Here is a 21,670-nt window from a genome sequence, read left to right as displayed (position 1 = left end):
AAATTGCATAATGTAACAAATTCTTTTTCTGGTTCATAATTTAAATGGTTGGCCTCTCTATTAAAATGCTTAATGTTTGACTTTTCATAATTATAATTTAAGTGATTGTCTTTTGATAGAAAGTATTCCAGGGCTTTCCTTTCTCTTCCTCACCACTACCTCTAGGACTAGGAAAAGTTGCAATTTTATAGACAGAAAGTTACATATTTAGATATATTTCCTTCCGACATATAATATTATAACTAAATTACTTGAATCCCTTATATAAGCAGCTTTGTAATGACTTTGACTCATATGTAGTATGTCTCAAATGTATCGTGTATGATTTAGTAACAAATATATTTATTATACATACACAAAGGGATAGGTTTTATAACAGTATTGCATAGTATCAAGCTTAATCAATTTTAGTATATACTGTTTCCCTTTTAAACACAAATTTATAATAAAAATAATGTAAAATCAAACTATTTTAGTCTTATGATCTTTACTTTTATGGGAAATTAAGTTTCTCAAGACTTTATCCCTCACTGGGAATAATATACATAGGTATATTTCTCACGTAAGAAAGTTCTATGTATTTTTTGAGTTTTGTGTAAAGATATGGTTTGGAATTCAATTTAGTAAAATTCTACAGCTGAGGGTATATGTAAAGTAAGTTTTTAGGCTAAGAAAAGGGATAGTGCATCTTTCAAAGCGCAATGTCATTTTTTTTTAATTTAAACGCTGTTGAATTATTTCCAAATGTATGCCATTTTTCATTGGTTATGTATTATATTTTAAATGTGCAGCATGAATACATTATTAGTTCCCAACATAAATTTGAAAGTATGTTTCAATACAGTAAATGTTTGTGTATGATATCATGATCACATACATCTACTGTGGAAATATCTCCATGTATATATAGTGCATGGGGCATATGTATATTCACATAATATATGTATGTACCTCTGTACCATTAGGATATAACAACTTGTTTAGAAATTTAGATGTCGTTCTGCATATATTCTATATTAACTTAATAGATATTTATGTTTTGTATTGAGAGAAAAATAGTCAATTTAGTGAACAGGTTCTATACACAGCAGTTCCATCTGTCATGGCTTTTCGATGGTAATAGATAATATTATGTTTAACTGCATGTTGAAATACACAATCCATTTAATTTTTAAATTTTTTGGCAGCAAGAGAAATATCAGCATGCTATTTTTTCCAAATTATGTATTTAAAATTTTATTTTTCTATTGCATATCTGTCTGTTTAATTGCATGGCAAAAAAAAAAAATCTAACCAGATGCATGAGCAAATTGAAATGCAAACCAAAAAAAAAAAAAAACATGACTTTTATTTTGTTTTATTTTATTTTTTAACGCACATTTTTCTGCTTTATTGAATGTGACAGAGTCACGCTTTTCATTCACCATTGCTTCTCTTTTTCCACTGTCTGTGATTTGCTTGCCAGGAGGAGCTACTATTCTTACTCCTACTACCTGTAAGTAGAAAACGGGTGATATACAACTTTACATGTGTTAAAGATGCAGTATCCCTTTTCAAAAAAAACAAGAACAAAAACTTTAAAGATGTTTGTGATTTTGGTGATATTTTCTGGACTCTAAAACTATAAAGTTTAACCATTAACTTATTTTGTTAATCTTTTTAAAAAGGGATATTGTATTTCTGTATGTTCAGCTACTTTTAATTTTATTTATAATTTTCCATTAATAGCTTTAGACTACAGCCCAAAACATCATTTATTTACTTAAGTCAAATCTGTATATTATAAACATGGTACCTCTTATTACAAATCAGGTCAGGTCTAACTGTGATAACATCTTTCTCCACATTTCCAGGAATCCAGGATGAGTTATAACTTCAGAACACCTTTGGTCTGGCCATCTAGGCAAGGAGTATGCTCTTATAAAAGAAAAAAAAATGGATAAAATGATAATGTTGCAATGACAAAGAAACAAAGAATCTTTTTAGAAAAGAAAAATTGAATCAATTTATTATAACTTAAACAGAACAATAATTTTATAAAACCAAGACCAAAAAGAACCCTGTGATCCTATACAGAACACACCTAAGTCTCATCTATTTCCTTTTCTCTTCCAAGCTCTTAGCTCACCCTGCACTTAGGTATGGAATATTAGTTTGAATAAGGACAGAGAATATTGTTTCTCTATTTCTCTAGTCATCTTCAGTTTATTACCTTAGATGCCAGGGCATTCATCCAATCCAAAGAAATGATGGTATCCTTGGACATTGCTTGGTCAATTTTGATTTGCCAGCTTTTAAAGCTTAAGGACTGTGATTAAGTATGTTTGGGGGGCATTTATCCCACAGTATTTATTTTACTAGGTAAATTTAAGCTAGCTTTACAATAAAATTTGATAAGAGTCTCAATGACTATAGCAGAGGTCTGCCAATATTTTAAATATTGCAAACGCTTGGCTTCCTGTAATCTGCTAAAACAAGCCCGTGTAAACTAACAGTGCTCATGGCTTATTGTGATGAATCATAATATCCTTGTTAAATCACATTTGATGAAGGCAAAGGTAATTAACTGTACCATTTCATACAATTATGGAGCACTTTTCCTCTTTATAGCCCACCCATATATCCACCTGCAGAAGTTTATGCTGTTGGCTGCTTTGATAATGAAAGTCATTTGCACATCTGTCAAACTCAAATAGTTGCAAAATGAATTGCTTAACTGCCCTGAAGTTCACCACATATACATACATATTACATGTATATATATATACTATATATTTTTTCTCTCTCTATAGATAGATATATATAGATATATACAGAGCATAGATACATATGTGTATATATATGTAGTTTGCTCAAAGAGAGAAAAATCATCAAACACATAGGAATTAAAAAGTATTTATGAGAATGTCAGAAAGCTTACCATAAACCATTGCAATATTATAATGGGATTGCCTTCTTAGTGGATGGATAACATTTCTTTATTCTAGGCTATATGGTAGGTTATGGTGCTGTTACTGAATTCTTAGGGCTATTAGCATTATCAAACATAATTTGAAAGAATGTCACAAATAAATGATTTTAAAAGCTGCTTAAACATACCTAATCTAAATCTAAACAATACCTAGCCTGAATTGGGGATTTTTTAATAAAAGTAAATAAATACAATTTAAAAGAAAACCATTTGTGATCTTTGAGCTAACATCCATTCACATTGTCATAGTGACTGTCACTCATGATCAAAACACTTAACTCTAATGTTAATTTTTATTTCATAATAACCTGAATTAAAGCCTACCTCACAGGGTTGTTGTGAGGGTTCAAATATAAAAACCAAGTTGAAAACACATGGCTGGCAAATAGTAACAAAGGTTATATATATCCCCCAATAATTTGTCATCTAACAAAGGTTTGTGAATCTGAAAAGTCTTTCATTGCCATGAAAACTTTTATCTGTGGAACATTTGACAAACTAATTGCTTCTTAACTTTCCTAACCCACAAAATATACATATAAATTATGTACATTTTAAAGTAAATCCTCAAAGTTTAAACCTGTCTTTTCTAAATGCTTTGAACTGCCCATCCTCAAAATTTTAACATTATTTTTAATCCACATTTCAACTGTGCTATTTTTATCCTGAGTTCAATCTCAAATTTTTTGAAAGATGAATCCAGTCTTCTTGTCCAAGAAACAAAGATTGGAAATTATTCCTTAAGTTTTTTTTTTCTGTTTTAACACTTTAAAGGGGCAAAACATTTGTGCTTATATTCACATTCTTCTTCTCAAATTTATAACAACTGATGTTTAATTCCTAGAGCCAAGTAGATGCTTCATATTATGGTACACTTTTTAATGTGTCATTAAAAAAAACAAAAGGCAGCAACTGCATATAGTGGAACAGCTTAGGCTCAGAACTAGGCCATTCTTCCCTACTTATTAGACAGATAACCTTGGACAAGTTATTTAACTTGTCTGAGCCTCAGTGAACTCATTTATACAACTAGAATCCTCATGCCTTTTTCAGTGGTTTGATCTAAGAATTCATTAAATTAACAAATGAAAAGTGTAAAGCATATAATAGGCCTAAATCATCCATTCAGTGAGTATTTATTGAGTGCCTGCTATGTGCCAGAGATGGTCTAAGTACTAGGAGTAATGGTCCTTCCTACCATGGAACACACAGCGGGGAAACAAAAGGTTACTTGCACTGATGTAGGATGAGTGTTGTTAAAGGCACAAAACATGGCACCATCAAAATATCTAGCAGAGGAGCAGCTGGGTGACTCAGTTGGTTAAGCATCTGACTCTTGATCTCAGCTCAAGTCTTGATCTCAAGGTCATGCATTTAAGCCCTGTGTTGGGCTCCATGCCAAGCTTAAAGCACACACACACACACACACACACACACACACACATCCCACACAAACCCACAACACCTATCAAAGAAACCTAACCTGAGGAAGGTTGTATTGGGATCAGGGACGCCTCCCCGATGCAGTGAGACAGAATGGAAGATAACCTGATATTAGAGGGAAAGGAACATTGTAGGTCAAAGAACAAACACCTTCTATGATGGTGTAGAGGTAAGTTTGGAAAGTGAAGTCTATAGACTAAAATATGACCTGCGGATGTTTAATTTGCCCCATGCAGGGTCTCCAAAAAAATAAAACTACTTGAAAAAAAAAGTCAGGAAGTTTAACATAAATATTCAGATTCATGACTTGTCTTTAAAAAGTTTTAAGATCAGAAGCTCAATCCTGGGATCAAATGCCAATAGTCACTTAGGCAAGTTGCCCCCTCAATGGCTTTGCAGTTCTCCAAGGTCCCCACCTTTCCATACAGTGTCTTTCCACTGGCAGCAGCACTTGTTTTACTCCCTATCTGAAATTTGTAAGCTTTGTGCAGGGTTTTTACCCACCTAGAAAAAAGAGGTAACGCTTTCAATGAATACAGCAAATATTACTAATAAATGATGGTGGTGGTGGTCGTGGTAGTGATGGTGGTGGTGGTAGTTCTTGTTATACTTTTGCAACTGTTGTCTTATTAATAGTAGTGTCATTACCATTATTATTATTTCTTTAAAAAATTAATGCTGTTTGCATCCTAAAGCCTAGTTTATGACAATCTTATTTAAGTGTCAAATCCGTTGTATCAGTATATTGGGTGTGTTGAGTTTGTACCCCTGGAGACCGAGTAATATAATTCTCAGAAAAGGAAAATCCAGAGTAGCTCTCAAATTGCCACATTAATTTTATAAAGGAAAAGCCCTTGGACAGAAACACAAGCATTAAATGAGCCTTTAAAAAATATTTGTAGCACATTTACTCTAGTACAGATATTAATGAGAATCAGAAGAATATGTCCTAGTTAATAATCTAGCTGAGAAATGGCATTCTCCAGACAACTAAGGAGTAATTCCAAGGCAACATAAACCGCTGCCATAAACATAATCTGGCTACTCCAGGCTTTTTAGAATGCCTTTATTTATATTATGTATAAATCGCCTTGTTAATGTGATGTAAATGTTTTATATACCTTTAATAGTTTTTCATTGCTTGTTTTATGTGTAACATCCACAAAGACCCAGAATGTGTTTCACGTCCTTGATATATAAGATAAAGATGTCAATATTTGAGTAGCTCAGAAGTCCTCTACTAATTTCTAAATCCCCTAAGCCATTTGCCCTGCTGTGTTTATAAGGCATTTCTTCAGTAAATACTCTGCCTTTTGGTTCTAGAACACATTTTTACGATTTGACCATGACTATAACTCAGGATTATGATCATTTGTAGCGTATGTCAACACCGTATTTTCCAAACTCTTCTCAGGGTGCTTTTCTTACACAGTATATAATTTTTTCATATACATATATATGTGTGTGTATTTGCATTAAATCCAGCAGTGGTAAGTTCTATAACTCTCCAGATTAAGTTTGGATTAATGTTATAAATTTGCTGCTAAATATGCTAATGCTACATATGTTGCATTTTTACTGAATAATAAAACAGAGAATGAAGAATGGGATTTCTTTGTGCATTTTATTTGGGTGACTCTAGTAAAATAAACCTTAAAAACTAGTCATGTTATTCCCTAGAAGAACTTCTCAAAGGTGATCAAAAGAATTAATTGCCCAAGAGGAAAGCCAAAACGTAGCTTTAGCTTAAATTTTCCTTGAACAGTTGTACTAAGGAAGTATTTATTTATGGCTTTAATAAAGCATAGTGATAATTTATGACGGTTTTAATGATACAAGACGTGAAAGGCTTCAGTTGACTGCCTAAATGTTGAAATATCCATACGACAAATAGTTTTATAGCTACCAGCAGATGTTGTTTGAATATCAAACCTGATTCCTGAAATGATGAAAGTTAGAGATACCAAACCACATCTATATGTATTCTTATCCTTGGGCTTTCCTGCTGCTTACTGCTGGTGTTATCTCTCTCCAAGCCTCGCACTAAGTCTCCCTTTTGTATTTGCCTTGGCAGCAAGCTTGCTAAAAAACGCAAAGATGCCATGGGGAACACCCGGCAGGAGATGACTCACATGGTGAATGCTATGGACCGAAGTTACGCTGATCAGAGCACTCTGCACGCAGAAGATCCTCTTTCCATCACCTTCATGGACCAGCATAATTTCAGTCCAAGATGTAAGTTCTTCATTAAAATTTTAATAGGTGGTTTTGAAGCCCTTTAAATCACTTTGAATTCAACACACTACCTTTGAATAGTGAGAAAAAAGTAAAACAGAAATGGAAGAAGCAACCAGAAAGAGAAAAAGTGATAGAGGATATTATGGAATTTTTAGGGAGACTTGTTTTCAGTCTCGATACTGGATTTAGGCTAATTGCAAACTGTGTGACTTATATTACTGTATCATAAAAGATATTCATATGCTATTTAAGGCCAAATCACACATCATTGCTCTAAGTTGAAATACTTGATTACCCACATAAAATGGTTTCACTTCAGAATTTATTTATAATTATTTTGCCATTTGAGTCTTCTTTTGTGTAAGATAAAGTCCCTTTAGAACTTTAACATCGTAATTCTTTCTAGGAATTATCGGCATGGGTAAAATTATTCAATTATTCTACTAAAGACTCCTACTAGAGAATCTCAGTAATAAAACATTAACAGGGGGAAAGAAGAGACTACATGCTCTTAGCATCTGATGTGAAATCCCAAAGTTTACTTGCATTGGGGAATTGGCAGGGAATCGTACGATCCATCCATCCATCCATCTGTTCATCCACATTAAAAATTCCTAATGTTGATCTATAAAGGCAGGGCTTTGGAGACGTTTACGCTGAAGTACTCCTTAATGGCAGATGATTTGAATAATTGCCCCACAATCAATATTACTGTTTATCTTCAAATTTCCTGTGAACTTCATATCCTTTGTTCTATAGCACAGTGTTTATTTTGGAACTTAAATTTTAAGTTAAATTCCCTGCCTGTTTCTTCAAACCCTCACGTAAAATTGAGGCATGAGGGAGGCAAACCAAGTTTATCCTTGGCCGTGCATATGCAAAGGCATTCCACCACAGATTCCAGAGGTTTGCTTCCTCTGGTTTGAAACATGTATATAAGGAAAAAAGCAAACAAAAGACGTATTATTTCCTATACAGGTTAAACATGTATGCCTTGGTGAAGAGAAAATAAAGTATTTGCGGGTTGTGTGCATTTATGGCATTTTATAGAAAGGGAAAGTGTTTTTTTTTTTTTCCTGAAATGTTCAGCTTGGTGAAAATTTTCAATAATTACTGGCCCTAAAAGCATCCCATAATTTCCCTTGATCTATATCTACAGCAAATTAATAGCTCTAATGCTGTATGAGTCATTTTGAAATTTAATTTTAATCATTAAAAGGGCCTTTTTGCTCTACTTTACTTGTACTCCACTATAAGATAAATGATAGAGAAAAACATAAAATATTATTTTCGTTGAAAGTAATTTTGCTGAAAATATAGATATACCATCTCTCTAACCATCTGATTTAATACTTAGCCAAAAATGATATGAAAGCATTGTTGTTCCCCAAACTTTTTGCCTATTGCCGATGTTAGTACCTTATTAAGAAGCTTGAATTCAGCAGTGTAACTATTGATATCCACTTATGAATTTGGAAAGAGGATTAAATCTCTTCGAGTTAACTGAAAAAAAAATTATTTGGAATGAAAATGAGATAATTACTTCTCTAAGTACTTTGCACTTGATAGATCTAAATGGGTCTCCACCACCACCACCACCTCACCACTGATTTTATAATCTTTATCATGTCAAGTTGAATCTTCCTGGCTGTTAAAATTGAACAGAATGCTGAACTTTAATTATAGATGCACCTTTCCTGGTGTTTTGAGATAACCCAAGCTGAAAAAGAGAATTTTACCTTTGCAGGTTATAATAATCAAAGAAAGTTTAATATAGTTCTTGAGAAAGCATAAATCTATTTTAAAGGAAAAATGTAAAATATAACTTTAGGGCAATATATTCCTTCATGAGCTCTGTTTTCCTGCAGTGCCCAATGATCCACTTGTGCCGACTGCTGTGTTAGGTGAGGCCCTAATTCTTTACCGTTCTTTCTTGCATGGATCACACATCCTTGCATGAGTTATATAGCTTTGTCTATACAGTAATGATTTACAGTGTAGGAAGCAGCTTGATTTTGAAAATTAAGCCATGATCTTTATCAAAGAGAGCAACTGTCATGAAACCAGTCAGATCTAATGGATTTCAAATTAGTAAAATGCTTTTTCAAAGCAACATATCTTTAAAGTCTTGGTTCTGTTAGATTTGGAACAAAAGTACAGTGGCCCTTAGTATATCACTAACATTTATATATGCAGGTTAGCAGAATGAACCCAAATACACACATCTCAGGGGCCAGTGCTACCTGAATAATTAGTTTATATATAAAAATCTACTTGATGGAAATATTTTTACAATTCCCCTAAGTTTATAGCAACTAAAGAACACATTTCCAAGTAAATATTTAAGGATGTGTACATTTGCTTGCATTTTGTCTTTATAAAGAATTTAATAAATGCAGGTAAAGTTGCTACAATATTGATGTGGGGTTTTGCATTCTACATGCATCTTGTGTGATGTGTTACCCTTCAAGAAATCTAGAATAAGCCAAGGTTTGCCACTGTACAACATCTAAGACAAATGGTGTTGCTAGTGATAAATAAGACCTTTTCAAATGTAAAATTAATGTTTGATCTAACTGTATATTAAAGAATGGAATGAGTTTCATTTCAATTTGTACTCTATTCCTTGACTAATTACATACCAATGACTCATGACCCGCTTGCTTATATGTTAACAAGTTCTATTATCAGTTTTACCTTCATGTTTCTAGTATTTAAGATGTAACCAAAGATATATGGAAATTGCCATACAAACGTATCTTAAACGTTCCCAATTCTCTTATGAAATAAAGATATTCAAATTCCCTGTGAACATAAAACTTTATCTTATATTTTGTGCATGTTTTTATTATCCATGAGTTCAATATTTAAAATACATTTTTTAAATATTAGGGAACAATACAACTAATTCAGTTAAGTGAAATATACCTCTTTTTTACTAAAATAATTATTAAACTTATAATTTTATAATATAAAGAATATACATCCTGAAAAAATCTGGAATTCATCCCAATGGGTAGCTCAGTCATGTAAGGGAGGAACCAGGAATCATGATCATTGGGATGGCACCAAATGCCTCAGAAAATGTCATTTTCTTTTAAGCAGAATACTATACAATGCTATCACCACCAAATTAATAAGTAAAATTCAATTAAAATATTAAAAACTCACCGAGGAAAAGTTAGTTACCTAAGTGTTCAAGTTTCATTACAGTAATATTCTAAGAAAATGTTGAATTGGGTCCAACTCTTAGTTCTCCTGAGGACTCATGATATGAACCCATGAAAGTACCTTTTATAAGTCTTTGCTTTCCCAGTTTTATAAAAAGAAAATGAAATAATAAGGATGAGTTTTATAAACTATAAAGTTTAAAAGATTATTGCAATAGTTTGCCTTGAGAAAAGGGGTATTTATGTTTAAGGAAGCCTACAGTTAACACAATAGTTGTGAAATCTATTCATATAAGCAATTGTTATGTATTTTATTTCATTTTGAAAGTCAAGCTGGCTTTTTTAAATTATTCTTTAAAAACTAAATCCCATCAGTCATATCAGATGCAGAAATAATTTGTTGCATTTTTCATCATTCTTGGAATCATAGTGTTTACAGTTATTGTACATCCATTTGATTTTGTATTTGTAAAGCAATTTTTGAAGTCGCTTCAAATATTGCTTGATATTAATACCTACGTACTGATCTTAAAAGCGCTTAGAAACTTTTCATATTGATTCATATTTTTGTTTTTTTGTGTTTTACTGCTTCATTGGGTTAAAGTCCCTATAACTGGTAAGTGCATTGCAAAGAATTCTAGAAAACTTTTCCATCAAGGAAATATTCGAAGTTATTATTCTTAAATGTGTAATAAGGACAATGATTAGAACATGTACTCTCACTGCTAGTGACATTATTAGGTGGTGTAATGAGGTGGAAATGTACTGAGATTAATAATTCATCTGTGATTACTCTAATGAATAATGCTTATTGTATTAATGTGTTAAAGCTTAATGCAAAACAGAAAGCATTGTTTATTTCATATTGGACAATACCATGTAAGATTTGGAATATGAGTGAATTCTCTGTTTCTCACTGAGCCTTTTACAATTGTAAATATTCTGCTGCTCCAGCAGGTATGATATGAGCTCTGGGGCTGCCCCACAAAGCCCGGGCTACCGTATTCCAGCTTGGGTGATTGCGTTTTGCCTCTCCAACATTATCCGTCCTCTTTGCTTCTCATCCTAAACTGTATATTCTGTGCTAGTGCCCAAGCCAGTGGCTTCTCAGTTTAACTTATATGTTAACCTTTATGTCAATCTATTGATTGTAATATTTTAGCAAAGATAGATCAGTTGAGAGTGGTCTCATAGGAAGTAAAGGGTATTCATGAATCGTGTTTGCTAGCAAATGTTTGTGTGTAGAGGCGTGGGCAACACCCAACGAAAGGACATTAGTTCAGTTGGGTGGTTAGGTCACAACAGAATCCACCAGGGGTTTTTTGGATTCAGTGTCATATTTTTAGAAATAAGTGCCAAGAGAAAAGAAAAGAAAAGAGAAGAAAAGGAAAAAAAAAAAAAAAAACATTCAGCCTATAGTAAGAGAAAGTAAAATAATGCAATCAAACTAAATTATAGACGCACACAAATCTGATTGTGGGGTTCTTTTTTTTTCCCTTCTCCAGGAAGAAAGAATGTTTATCATGGGGACAACAATTCATTTTTTGCCATTTCCTATTTGTAGAGTTGGTGATAGAACAGGCAAATGTATCAGCACTTGAAATATGTTTGACTGTTAATTAAATATCGTTCTCTACAATATGCATTATCATTAAAAACAAAAGTTCTCCCTAAGAGTGTACTTTCTCTCTGTTAATGAATATGGCAGTATAATGCTTTCCAAAGTAACACCCCTTAAAACATTTGTTTTTTTTTTTTAAGTGGTAAGTTTAAATGTGGTAAATATAAGCATGCTTTTTCTCGTTGTAACGATTAGTGCTGTGGTCATTAAAATAATATTTATTCTTCATAGGTATAATGTTCTTGTTCATTTCTTCCTTGTGACATAAAGAGACTTAAAAGTTTCATTTTCAGCTCATAATACAATTGGGGTGGGGCCTACACTGTAATGTGGGTGGTGGGGGCTTCCGTTTGTCTTAACTGATTCATTCACTGAAATATTTATTGAATGACAGCTTTGCACCGGTCGCTAGGAATAAAAAGACAACTATGACCCTGTCTCTGCCCTGAGTGTTCAGAGTTTAGTGAAAAGAAATCGATTACTAAAGAAATGACTGAAATACAGAGTAAAGTGAAAGGACATGGTGTAGAACAGGAGGTCACGGGAACGTAAAGAAGGAGCCGGGTAGCTCAGCCTGGATGGATCAGATCCAGAGGAACTGCCTACACTACCTGCTCATTCTGTCCCAGAGACATACCCTACTTGCTTTCACGCAGTGACCACAAAAGTCAGAACATATTTATGGTAAAATCAACAGGCATCATAATAAACCCGAGGGCATACAGACGGAGTCTAAACGCGTGTGTAACCCAGCCAGCAGACTTAGTGGGGCCAGGGCACGACTCTGCAGGATGCCCGCGTTTCCCAGTCTGGGATGTACCATGCTCAGAAGCCCCAGGTGGCAGCCCTGTGGGTATGGGTTGCCTAGACTGGGTCTGAGCGAGGGTGGGGTATGGTGGGGAAGGAGGCTGTTCAGGTCACTCGACAGTGAAAAAAAAAAAAAAAAAACCTCTCCAATTGACAACCAGATCTTCTGGTCCTACTCTGTGCTGCTGTGACTGCAAGTGCAAGAAACAGGAGAACCCCACAAAATCTCCCACTAACACCTTCTGAAAGTGGATCAGATGTCTACATCTCACGGCACCCAGTATCCTGCTGACCTAGATGTAGTAAACTCTGACCTCAGATCTTGAGCTGCTGTCAGAGGCTTTGTCCTCACAGGGAAGCCCCCCTAGACCTGTGCTAGATTTTTTTTTTCATCTCCTGTGATCAGAAAAATCTGAAGTTCTTATAATCTTCTTTGCATAGATATGTATTAAACAAGGTAACTCTGTCTTTCTTTTAATCTTCTGGAATCCGAAAAATGCCAGATGAGAACCATAGTGCGACAGCGGAATCCAGTCGTCTACTGGACGTACCTCGCTACCTCTGTGAGGGAACGGAATCCCCTTACCAGACGGGACAGCTGCACCCAGCCATCAGGGTCGCCGACCTACTGCAGCACATTAATCTCATGAAGACATCAGACAGCTACGGGTTCAAAGAGGAGTATGAGGTGAAAGTTATTAAACCATGTTACATTTTATTTCTAATCAAATAGTGGGATTTAATGTCTTTTCCTCCCTTCAGCATAATAAGGAGTGACGTCTACTCCGTAGACGCATATATAAACTTGTGTCTATGAGAATATCCTCAAATGTGTATGTGGGAAGAAGGGAGGGGCAGATGAAATTGAAAGAAAGGGACACTTTCTGGGTCAAAATTCACTTGAAGAATTCTTAAAACTTGGATTCCAGAATTTTACTGTGCTATTTAAAAACTGCTCTGTTAGACCTCATATCTCCCCCACTGAAAAAATCCATTAACAGGATCCTTTGAGTCCCACTGTTACTGTTACGGATTCGACCATTTGAATGACTTAAGCAGTAGGGCTACCTCTCTGCCTCCTTGCGTGTGGATCCCCTGGTGAGAAGTGGGGTCCATCTCTGTGTTCTACATGTCCTACTTGTCATGCTCGGTTTTCTCTGTGGCTTACTGGTTCGAAGTGGCTGAGAACAAAAACAGATCACTGCAAATCCAGACAACACTAAGAAGCCAAAAGAAGGATGTGGGAAAGTTTTCTTCCAACCTTACTTCCCCTTCCTACTAAATCCAAAATACAAGTAGAAGTCACACTGCACAGGGAGTGATTTAAACTTGTCATCTCAATAAAAACAATATAGCAGAAAGGAAAAAGGAAAAAGTTCCTTCGCCACTTTGCACACTTCCTGAGAGGTGTCCGCCTCGGGCACAGAAGGAAGTTTCTCCACCGCCAAGTAGGTACCACCCTGTACACGCACTGAAAGTGAAAGGATCCAAGCAGTACTTGACTTTGAAAGACCATCTGAAATGCATTCAACCTCTCGAGGAATCTTCTGAACTCTATTTTATTTCCAGATTGCCTGTATACCTGAGTTTGGGAGCAAATAAAATTAGCTGGGAGTTTTGAGAGTCGGTGTAGACAAGTACCGGAAACACTACGCTGTGGCAACAAAATAGTGCAAGGAATTATAATATCCTGCCAAAGATGGTTTTTTTGTTGTTGTTGTTCATTTCATGTGTATTCCTGTGTACCTCACTTCAAAGACATTGATTCTTTGAAGACCCCATTTCCTGTGTTGAGCAAAGTTTAAGTTTTACTGCAAAAAGAAATCTATACGCATATTTTAAATTGCTGCATATGGTAATTAAACCAATCAGCAAATTCATCTGTTCCAAGATTCTTGGATATGGTGGCTCTTTTTGATTTTCATATGGTCCCTTGTAGAGACTCAGTCCTTTTCATGATCTTCAAAGAAACTGCCATGTGATGTATTGCACACGATTTAATGAATAATTATGGGGGAAAACAGGTTTTTTTTTTTCCTGTTATAAATGCTAGAGTAAAAACATTGGAAAGATACTCATTAAAAATAGTTTTGAAGTTGTGATGCTTTCCCTACTTCCATCTCTCAAAGTTGTAGCAATCTTAGATTTGAAATCGTTTCAAGCTCCTTTTTTTCCCCCTGAAGTTGTTTCTTATCCTTATTTTGAACTCAGTCCAGTCCTAGATGAACAAGAGTCCAGCAAACTTTGAGATCTGAAAAGAGAACTTGTTTACTACTCTAGGACTCCCTTCCGCCATGAGAAAAGTGGCTTTTATTATTTTGGTCTTCAGAACAGATAAAACCTGAATCAAGAAAAGGAGTTAAATTCAGTCTTCTTGTTACTTTTTTTTTTCCAGAGCTTCTTTGAAGGACAGTCCGCATCTTGGGATGTAGCTAAAAAAGATCAAAATAGAGCAAAAAATCGATATGGAAACATTATCGCATGTAAGTTCTCCTACAGTTCTTGGTGAATGTAAATATTGTGTGTAGCAGCTAAGTAGTAAGCGACAAGGCCTCCTTATATGGTTTTAAACTTTAAGAGAGTTTATAAAGCGCAGCTGTTTATAAAGTAATCTGTATAATATCAAAACAGCATTGGCCCTTGGCAGTGACTCTGAAGTTGTCGTCATTTTTGTTAATTAAATTGACTCAGACTCTTCACCCTGTGGAGATAACGTGCTCTTTGATTTTATGTTTGCACATAAATGCGTGGAGGTGTTACTGACAGCTGAGAGGACCAGGATAATGAAAAAGAAAGGTCTTTTCAGTGATAAATTGCTACAACGCTTCTACCAAGCATATTCAAGGTGGGAGTGTTATTCTTTCCATAGAACCTTTATTTCTTGCTCGGAGCCAGTGCCTGACTCCCGTTGCTCCTTGTTATTTGTCATTAGGGACATCATTAAGGCTTCAGGGTGTCTACATGGGATAAACCAATTGGTTATCCTATGAAACCGCAGGAACGGTAAGGAAAGGAACACGTTTAGTTTGTAACCAGTGATGTACCTGCCACACTCAGCCCCCATTTTAAATTATTTTAAAACGTCTTCTGAGTACGTCAGAATTCAACCTCACCTCTAGAGAAATGAGACGTCAGGAGCAGAGATTGAAACTTCCTCTCAGTTCTGTGGCTCGTGTGCTGTAACATGCAGCAGGGAAAGATCCCCCCCATTTAGAGCCACGTCTAAGAGGCGGGACTAGAATGACTCAAATGATGACTCATCATCTGATTACCACGCTCCCGAAAAGCTTCCTCACTATGATGATGGGATAGTGTAATAAGTCATGAGCTCATTAAAGTTCTTGTGTTTCCTTAAGGAGATTTGAATAATAGTGTATTATGGATAAGCTCTCAGCCACCACTGAATTCCTTTCGGTGTCTGCCGAGGTCATTGTCTCAGAACGGAGGGGAAATTTTTAATAAGCTCATCTTATTGTTCAAAACCTTTAGATGACCACTCCAGAGTAATTCTGCAACCTGTTGAGGATGATCCTTCTTCCGATTACATTAATGCCAACTATATAGATGTAAGTATTTTTATAGTTCGGTGTGCCCAATTTGTTGGCTTATACATGTGAATCTTTTTGCTTGTTATTACCTATAAAGTGATTGCTAGCTTTTTAAAATAAAGAACAAACTGTACACTTTTCCTTGTTCTACGTCCTAGTACTTACTGACGTTGTTGTGCTTTCTTTCACACCTGACTTTGGTTTGGGCTGTAGATTTGGCTGTACAGGGATGTAAGTACCACTATATGTAAATAACAGCACCCTATTATAAATATTTAATAAAACTACTCTTAATTACAGTTATTACTAATGCTTACTACTAGTTACCTCTGCATGCTTCACCTAATTAGCCTCATACGGTATATCTATGTTCATTTTTTCGTAACTCCTTTACATGTGTGAAGATCTATTTTACCTCCTTCCCTTTGCTATGTTTAGAAACACAGGACCATTTTTAGCTTTTGACAAGTTATTCTGTACTCGAGTTTTATTTGTTGATGATTTCTGTTTCTGGCTTTTATTCTTCCCTTTCCCCAAACATGTGAGAAGCTGGATAGTATGATGTGTATTAGCGTTTCTGAAATTTTACTTTTTACATTTGACTTCTGATGTTAAAAATGGGTAGGAAGACTATTTTGTGGTGTGTGGTATTGGCTTGTTAAAGTATTAAAATTACTTAGGCAAAAGCATTACTAAATTGCATTTGTAAAAGACACATATCACACATATATATCGAACCGTGCAAACGAAAAAAAAAAAAGTCTGTTTTGATCACATGCTCCACTGTTACATTTTGGTTACAAACGTTATCTACGTGCAAATTGTTGATTTAATGGAAAGTGATTAGCAATTCAAAGATAAAATATTGTCGAGGAAACAATAATACTGCATTACATGGAAGAAGGACAGGCTCTTTATTCATGTTCCCTGGTCAAAATTATGCCGGGAACCTTGGGACTGTCTCTTCACCTCTGTGCCTCCGTTTCCTTACGTGTACAGTGGGGATAATAATAATAGTTCTAACCTCATCGTTCTGAGAATTAAATAAAGCAATGCATGTTGAACATTCAGCACAATACCTAGCACATCTAAAGCACTCATGAAACTTCAGCTATTTTCAAATAATTCAATCCTAAGTGTGCTGAGATTCATCAGTTCAAAACATGTGTTAATTGTGAGGCAAAAGGTAGAAGGATCAAATACTGCAGCATCTATGTCGTATGCATTTATAGTTGCATAAAACATAGGAAAATCAGGCCCCAACTTTGTCTAATTCCCATAAATAGGAAATTAGCTCTGTCACATTTATTAAGTTCATGTTTTATAGTTATTTTGTGAACTGTCATCATTGATATCTTTGAATTAATTTTATTACGTATAGTCTCTGAGTATATTGGTGAAAATTCTGGTCATCATTTGACTCGAGTTTACTCAATATTTTAAATTTATCAGACATCTCAAAAGAGAAGGCTAAGCTAATGTCCACTCTTTAAAAAATGCAACAGTTTTCTGACAAATATGTACTCGTTCTTTGCCTATTCAGTTTAACCTTGATTCTCTGCCAAGACATATACACTGGAGCCTTGTCATACTACTACTCTGTGCTTCATATGGTAAACCCGTGTTCCAAGTGAGACTGTGTTGTTGCCCAGTCGTGCTGTTAAGACCCCAGTGTATTTTGGCCGATGACTATACAATTCTATAATGTTCCCTTTCCCGTTAGTTTATTATACGTAAGACTCTTCTGCAATTGGTAAATTTTTTCATGAAAATCGGGAGATGAAATGTTTATAAAGCTTGGAAGAAAAATCTTTCCATGAAAAATTGTACTATCTGGTATAAGAAGAAGTAGGAAACTTCCAAACTGGCAGCAGTATGATGCTCAGCCACTTAAATATTAGATTGGGGATTTCAGCTTACATGCGTTTGTATGCGCATCGCGTTACCCACAGCAAATGTGGACAAATTGTCCCACAGGCTTTTGCCAAAGCCCTTTGATAAAGACAAAACAAATTCGAAGCTTAACCCTATGATACCGTTAACGCTCGTGCGATATATTCATGATGTCCTGGAATTCAAATCAATTGAGAGCAACTAACAACTTATTTCTTATCAGAAATAATTTCTTTGTTGACCTAGCATTAAATGCTTGACCACCTAAAGCTCTTGGCACACTCAAAAGGAAAAAGCGCTAAATTTTTTGTTCAGGATAAGATGCATTTTATTTAAAACTCTTCCTTCCCTATATATATGTGTGTACCTGTAATTATGTGTGTGTAAACTAATATTATCGGCACACACAAAATAGTTTTGGCAGATTCCTGAACATATTGCAGTACGGGAATATTCTCTAAAATATCTCAGCAGGACTCTGACTTAATGCACTCATGCATTGTCCAGCTCTAACATTGGAATGTTCTGTTATTATTTTATGGTTCTAATATGTCGTTGTCCATTTGTAATGCAGTGTGTTGTACTTTTGGATGATACGATGAGATTTAATATTTTTGAACACAATTTGCCAGGAATGAATGACTAAAGATTAACATGAAGGCATAAACATTTTAGTAAAACCAAACAATATCTACGCGGTTATTCTCTAGCAAACAAAACTCAATTACGCAATACATATTCTAATCTGAGCCCTTAAAACATTTAATTTTTGTTTTATGTTTACCTTTCAGATAACCTAGGTTTGAGAAGTGAACTATGAGTTCACTACTCATTTCTGGACTTTTTACTATAACTTAATCTTAACAGGTGGTTGTCTTCATCTTTTTATGCCTTCATTCATTTATTTCTAATACTGATGTAAAATGATAACCAATTTGTTCTCCTATTTTAGGGGTACCAGAGACCAAGCCACTACATTGCAACTCAAGGTAAAACATTGCCTTTTTAAATGTTTTAGAGCAACCAAACTTGCAGCCATTTTATCTGACTTAACTGGGAAAAAAAAAATCACATCTTCTGAGAGAGATTTGTATAATAGGATTATTTATTCTCTTTATTCATTTGTATAATAGGATTCATTTTATCTGTGTAAAACATATACAAATTGAAACTTGATATATTTTTTAATTAAAATAAAAGAGGAGCTGCTGATTTGTGCTTTGGGTTTTGGTATTCTGATGTCCCAGAATCAATAGTGCTGAACACAGTAATTACTTTTGAGGGAAGCCAGAAATGTCTCACTTGGTATAAGTTGTCTTTTTTTTTTTTTTTTTTTTGTGGTCCTGGAATGGAGTATTGTCCAAGGCCAATAATGTTATAATGAAATGTTAGACCTTCTTCCAAAATATTTTTTACAAAAAATTTTGTCTCAAGGGCTAAGGGGGACTTCATCAAGTTCATTCTGTGTAGAAAATAAGAAAAAGGCAGAGAAGTCTTGTTACAGTAGCACACTGGGGAATAAGAACATCCTAAAACACTTCCAGATATCTCTCCAGATTGACCACTGACCATCAGAAAAGAAACCTAGCCCATGCATTTATTTCTTAAAAGAGGGAAGTAAAGCAAGAGTGCTGCTGTTTTGAAAGAGATAATTTTCTGAGTATTTTCACATATCTGTGGATTACCTGAGTTGAATTGTAAGCTCTTTAAAGTCAGAAAGATCATTCATGGTGAACAATATTCTAGGTTGGTTTATTTGTTTCTTGTCCTGAATAGAGTGTAGCCCAGTAGACACTTCTGTGGTCTGGAGATGACAATATAAGGGTGGGATGTGTGCTTATATATATGAATGTTTCTTCATTAACCCCTGAATGTGCCCTGTTTTATAAATGATGTGGGTAGATTTAATTGGTAATATATGCTGTTTGGTTGGTAGTGGTATAAGACTTCCTATTTTTAACATGTATTTGAGGTTGTATCAAACTAACTTAGTGACAGATATAAATATCCTAGAATCTAGTGATATCTGCTTCTGAATGGGAAGTATATAAGGTGAATTGAAAAAAAAGTTGTATTTGCCTATGTTTTGGTAGGGTGAATTTAGATACAAACTGAATTTAAGTTATTTCAGTGACATTTCTGTGTTAGACCTTCAATATTATTTTTTATTGTATTTACCGTGATTTTTACCTTATGCATATTCTTACCACTTAGTTCTTCTAATCACAAAATTTCTCTGATAACAAAATATTCAAATTAATTTCTTCAAAGGCCCAGTTCATGAAACAGTATATGATTTCTGGAGAATGATCTGGCAAGAACAGTCTGCCTGCATTGTGATGGTTACAAATTTAGTTGAGGTTGGCCGGGTAAGAGAAAAAAAGATTTTTTTCTTGTTCACTAAACATAAGTTGAGTAGCCAAACATAACACACTTAGAATAGAATCTCATTCCATAGTTTTAAAAATTCATAGACATAGCATTTCAAATGAGTGCTCCTCAGTGGACCTTTGATAGCTAAGAAATTATTTGATGTCTTACTGAGTAATAAAAGAAACTTTGAGTTTATATAGGTTCTAATTGCATCATCGGGCTTCTATGTTATAATGAGACTACACAAAGCTTTTCTATTTATTGTGTAATAGATGCTTTTATCTCATTTATAGTTTTTTTATGATATTTTTACTGTAACCTAAAGAGCTACCACTGGAATTAAACCATCTTGGTTAAAATGTATGCAGGCCCACCTACATACCCTTTTTGTCATTTAGGTTAAATGCTACAAGTATTGGCCTGATGATACTGAAGTTTATGGTGACTTCAAAGTAACCTGTGTGGAAATGGAACCACTTGCTGAATATGTAGTGAGGACATTCACCCTGGAAAGGGTAAGCTATTGAAAATTTTCTCCTAAAATATGTTTATTGAAATTGTTTTTCTCTTAGAGTCCCCATCAAGATTTGTTTTGATGCTGTTATAAAAGCCATCCATTCATGCATTCATTCATTCATTCAATTTCACAAATATTTTTTCGAGAGCATGCCATGTGCCAGGCATCTTTGTAAACCTTAGGACACATATTAAACACATAAATGATTTCTGTTTTGAAAGATGGTCTAGAATCATGTGAAAAATCACAAAACTAGAAAACCAGAGAAAATCAATAGAACAAAAGAAAAATTAAACATAAGCCAAAAACCAACAGAAAATAATAAATGAAATCAAAAAGCTAGCTCTTGAAAAAAAAAAAAAAGCTAGCTCTTGGAAAAGATCAATAAAAGATTAAACCACTATCAATTCTAAATGAGGGACAATCAAAAGTGTGCAATATTAGTAAACACAAGAAAGATGTAGCTACACTTATACTGGCTGTTGGGAAAGCTATAAGAAATAATACATGTAAACTTGGAGATGGAGATTTTAGTCTAGATACATTTATATCTAGTAAAGACTAATTCTCAAAATTTGACTGAGAAGACTTAAAAACCTGAACAGATGACAGAAGAAAATGGAATCTTAAATTTTACCATTGAAATTGCACTATGGTTTTATAGTTGAGGTTTCTTTAACTTCTAACAAATAGTTAATGCCTATGTTTATAAAACTATTTAAACCATGGAAGGCCATTAAAACCAACTAACTATATTCTGAAAGCTAGAATAATTGTGATAACAAAACCAGGTAAAGATGGGACTCTCTAAAGCTCTTCTCTGTCCTCTCTGCCTTTTTTAAAATCTCTCTCTCTATCTGTGTGTGTGTGTGTGTGCACACACTTTGCAGACCAATTTCATTCAAGAATATACTCAAAAAAAGTTCAAAATAAAATATCAAAAATTTGAAACCCAGCTATGAATTAAGAAAACGTCACAACATGACCTATAATGATTGTGTTCTAGGAATGCAAGGATATTACACTGGTGGTGGGAAATTTAGCTGAATATTTCATCACATCTTCTTTAAAGGAACAAAAACATAGGAT

At 34.5% G+C, this 21,670-nt stretch overlaps 1 protein-coding gene across 10 annotated transcripts in view; it reads left to right on the top strand.

Moving 5' to 3' along the window:
- The window catches only part of PTPRK (protein tyrosine phosphatase receptor type K), a 547,287-nt gene that overhangs the window by 506,584 nt on the left and 19,033 nt on the right, over nucleotides 1-21,670 (top strand). For 3 of the 10 annotated variants that reach the window (XM_077902655.1, XM_077902636.1, XM_077902642.1), the window contains 11 exons: nucleotides 1,466-1,495; nucleotides 6,489-6,649; nucleotides 8,521-8,556; nucleotides 10,427-10,438; nucleotides 12,754-12,938; nucleotides 14,646-14,733; nucleotides 15,740-15,816; nucleotides 16,012-16,029; nucleotides 18,644-18,680; nucleotides 19,963-20,060; nucleotides 20,463-20,579. In XM_077902655.1, the coding sequence (XP_077758781.1) occupies nucleotides 1,466-1,495; nucleotides 6,489-6,649; nucleotides 8,521-8,556; nucleotides 10,427-10,438; nucleotides 12,754-12,938; nucleotides 14,646-14,733; nucleotides 15,740-15,816; nucleotides 16,012-16,029; nucleotides 18,644-18,680; nucleotides 19,963-20,060; nucleotides 20,463-20,579 (859 nt within the window). Of the gene's footprint in view, nucleotides 1-1,465; nucleotides 1,496-6,488; nucleotides 6,650-8,520; nucleotides 8,557-10,426; nucleotides 10,439-11,327; nucleotides 11,730-12,753; nucleotides 12,939-14,645; nucleotides 14,734-15,739; nucleotides 15,817-16,011; nucleotides 16,030-18,643; nucleotides 18,681-19,962; nucleotides 20,061-20,462; nucleotides 20,580-21,670 lie in introns of those variants that run through there. The other 7 variants (XM_077902664.1, XM_077902654.1, XM_077902651.1 and 4 more) reach the window with 6 other exon arrangements.

The sequence above is a fragment of the Canis aureus genome, chromosome 1 (assembly GCF_053574225.1).
Source record: "Canis aureus isolate CA01 chromosome 1, VMU_Caureus_v.1.0, whole genome shotgun sequence".
In the NCBI taxonomy this organism is placed as follows: domain Eukaryota; kingdom Metazoa; phylum Chordata; class Mammalia; order Carnivora; family Canidae; genus Canis; species Canis aureus.
The sequence above is the reverse complement of the archived record's forward strand: the minus strand, read 5'-3'. Positions and strand labels throughout refer to the sequence as shown.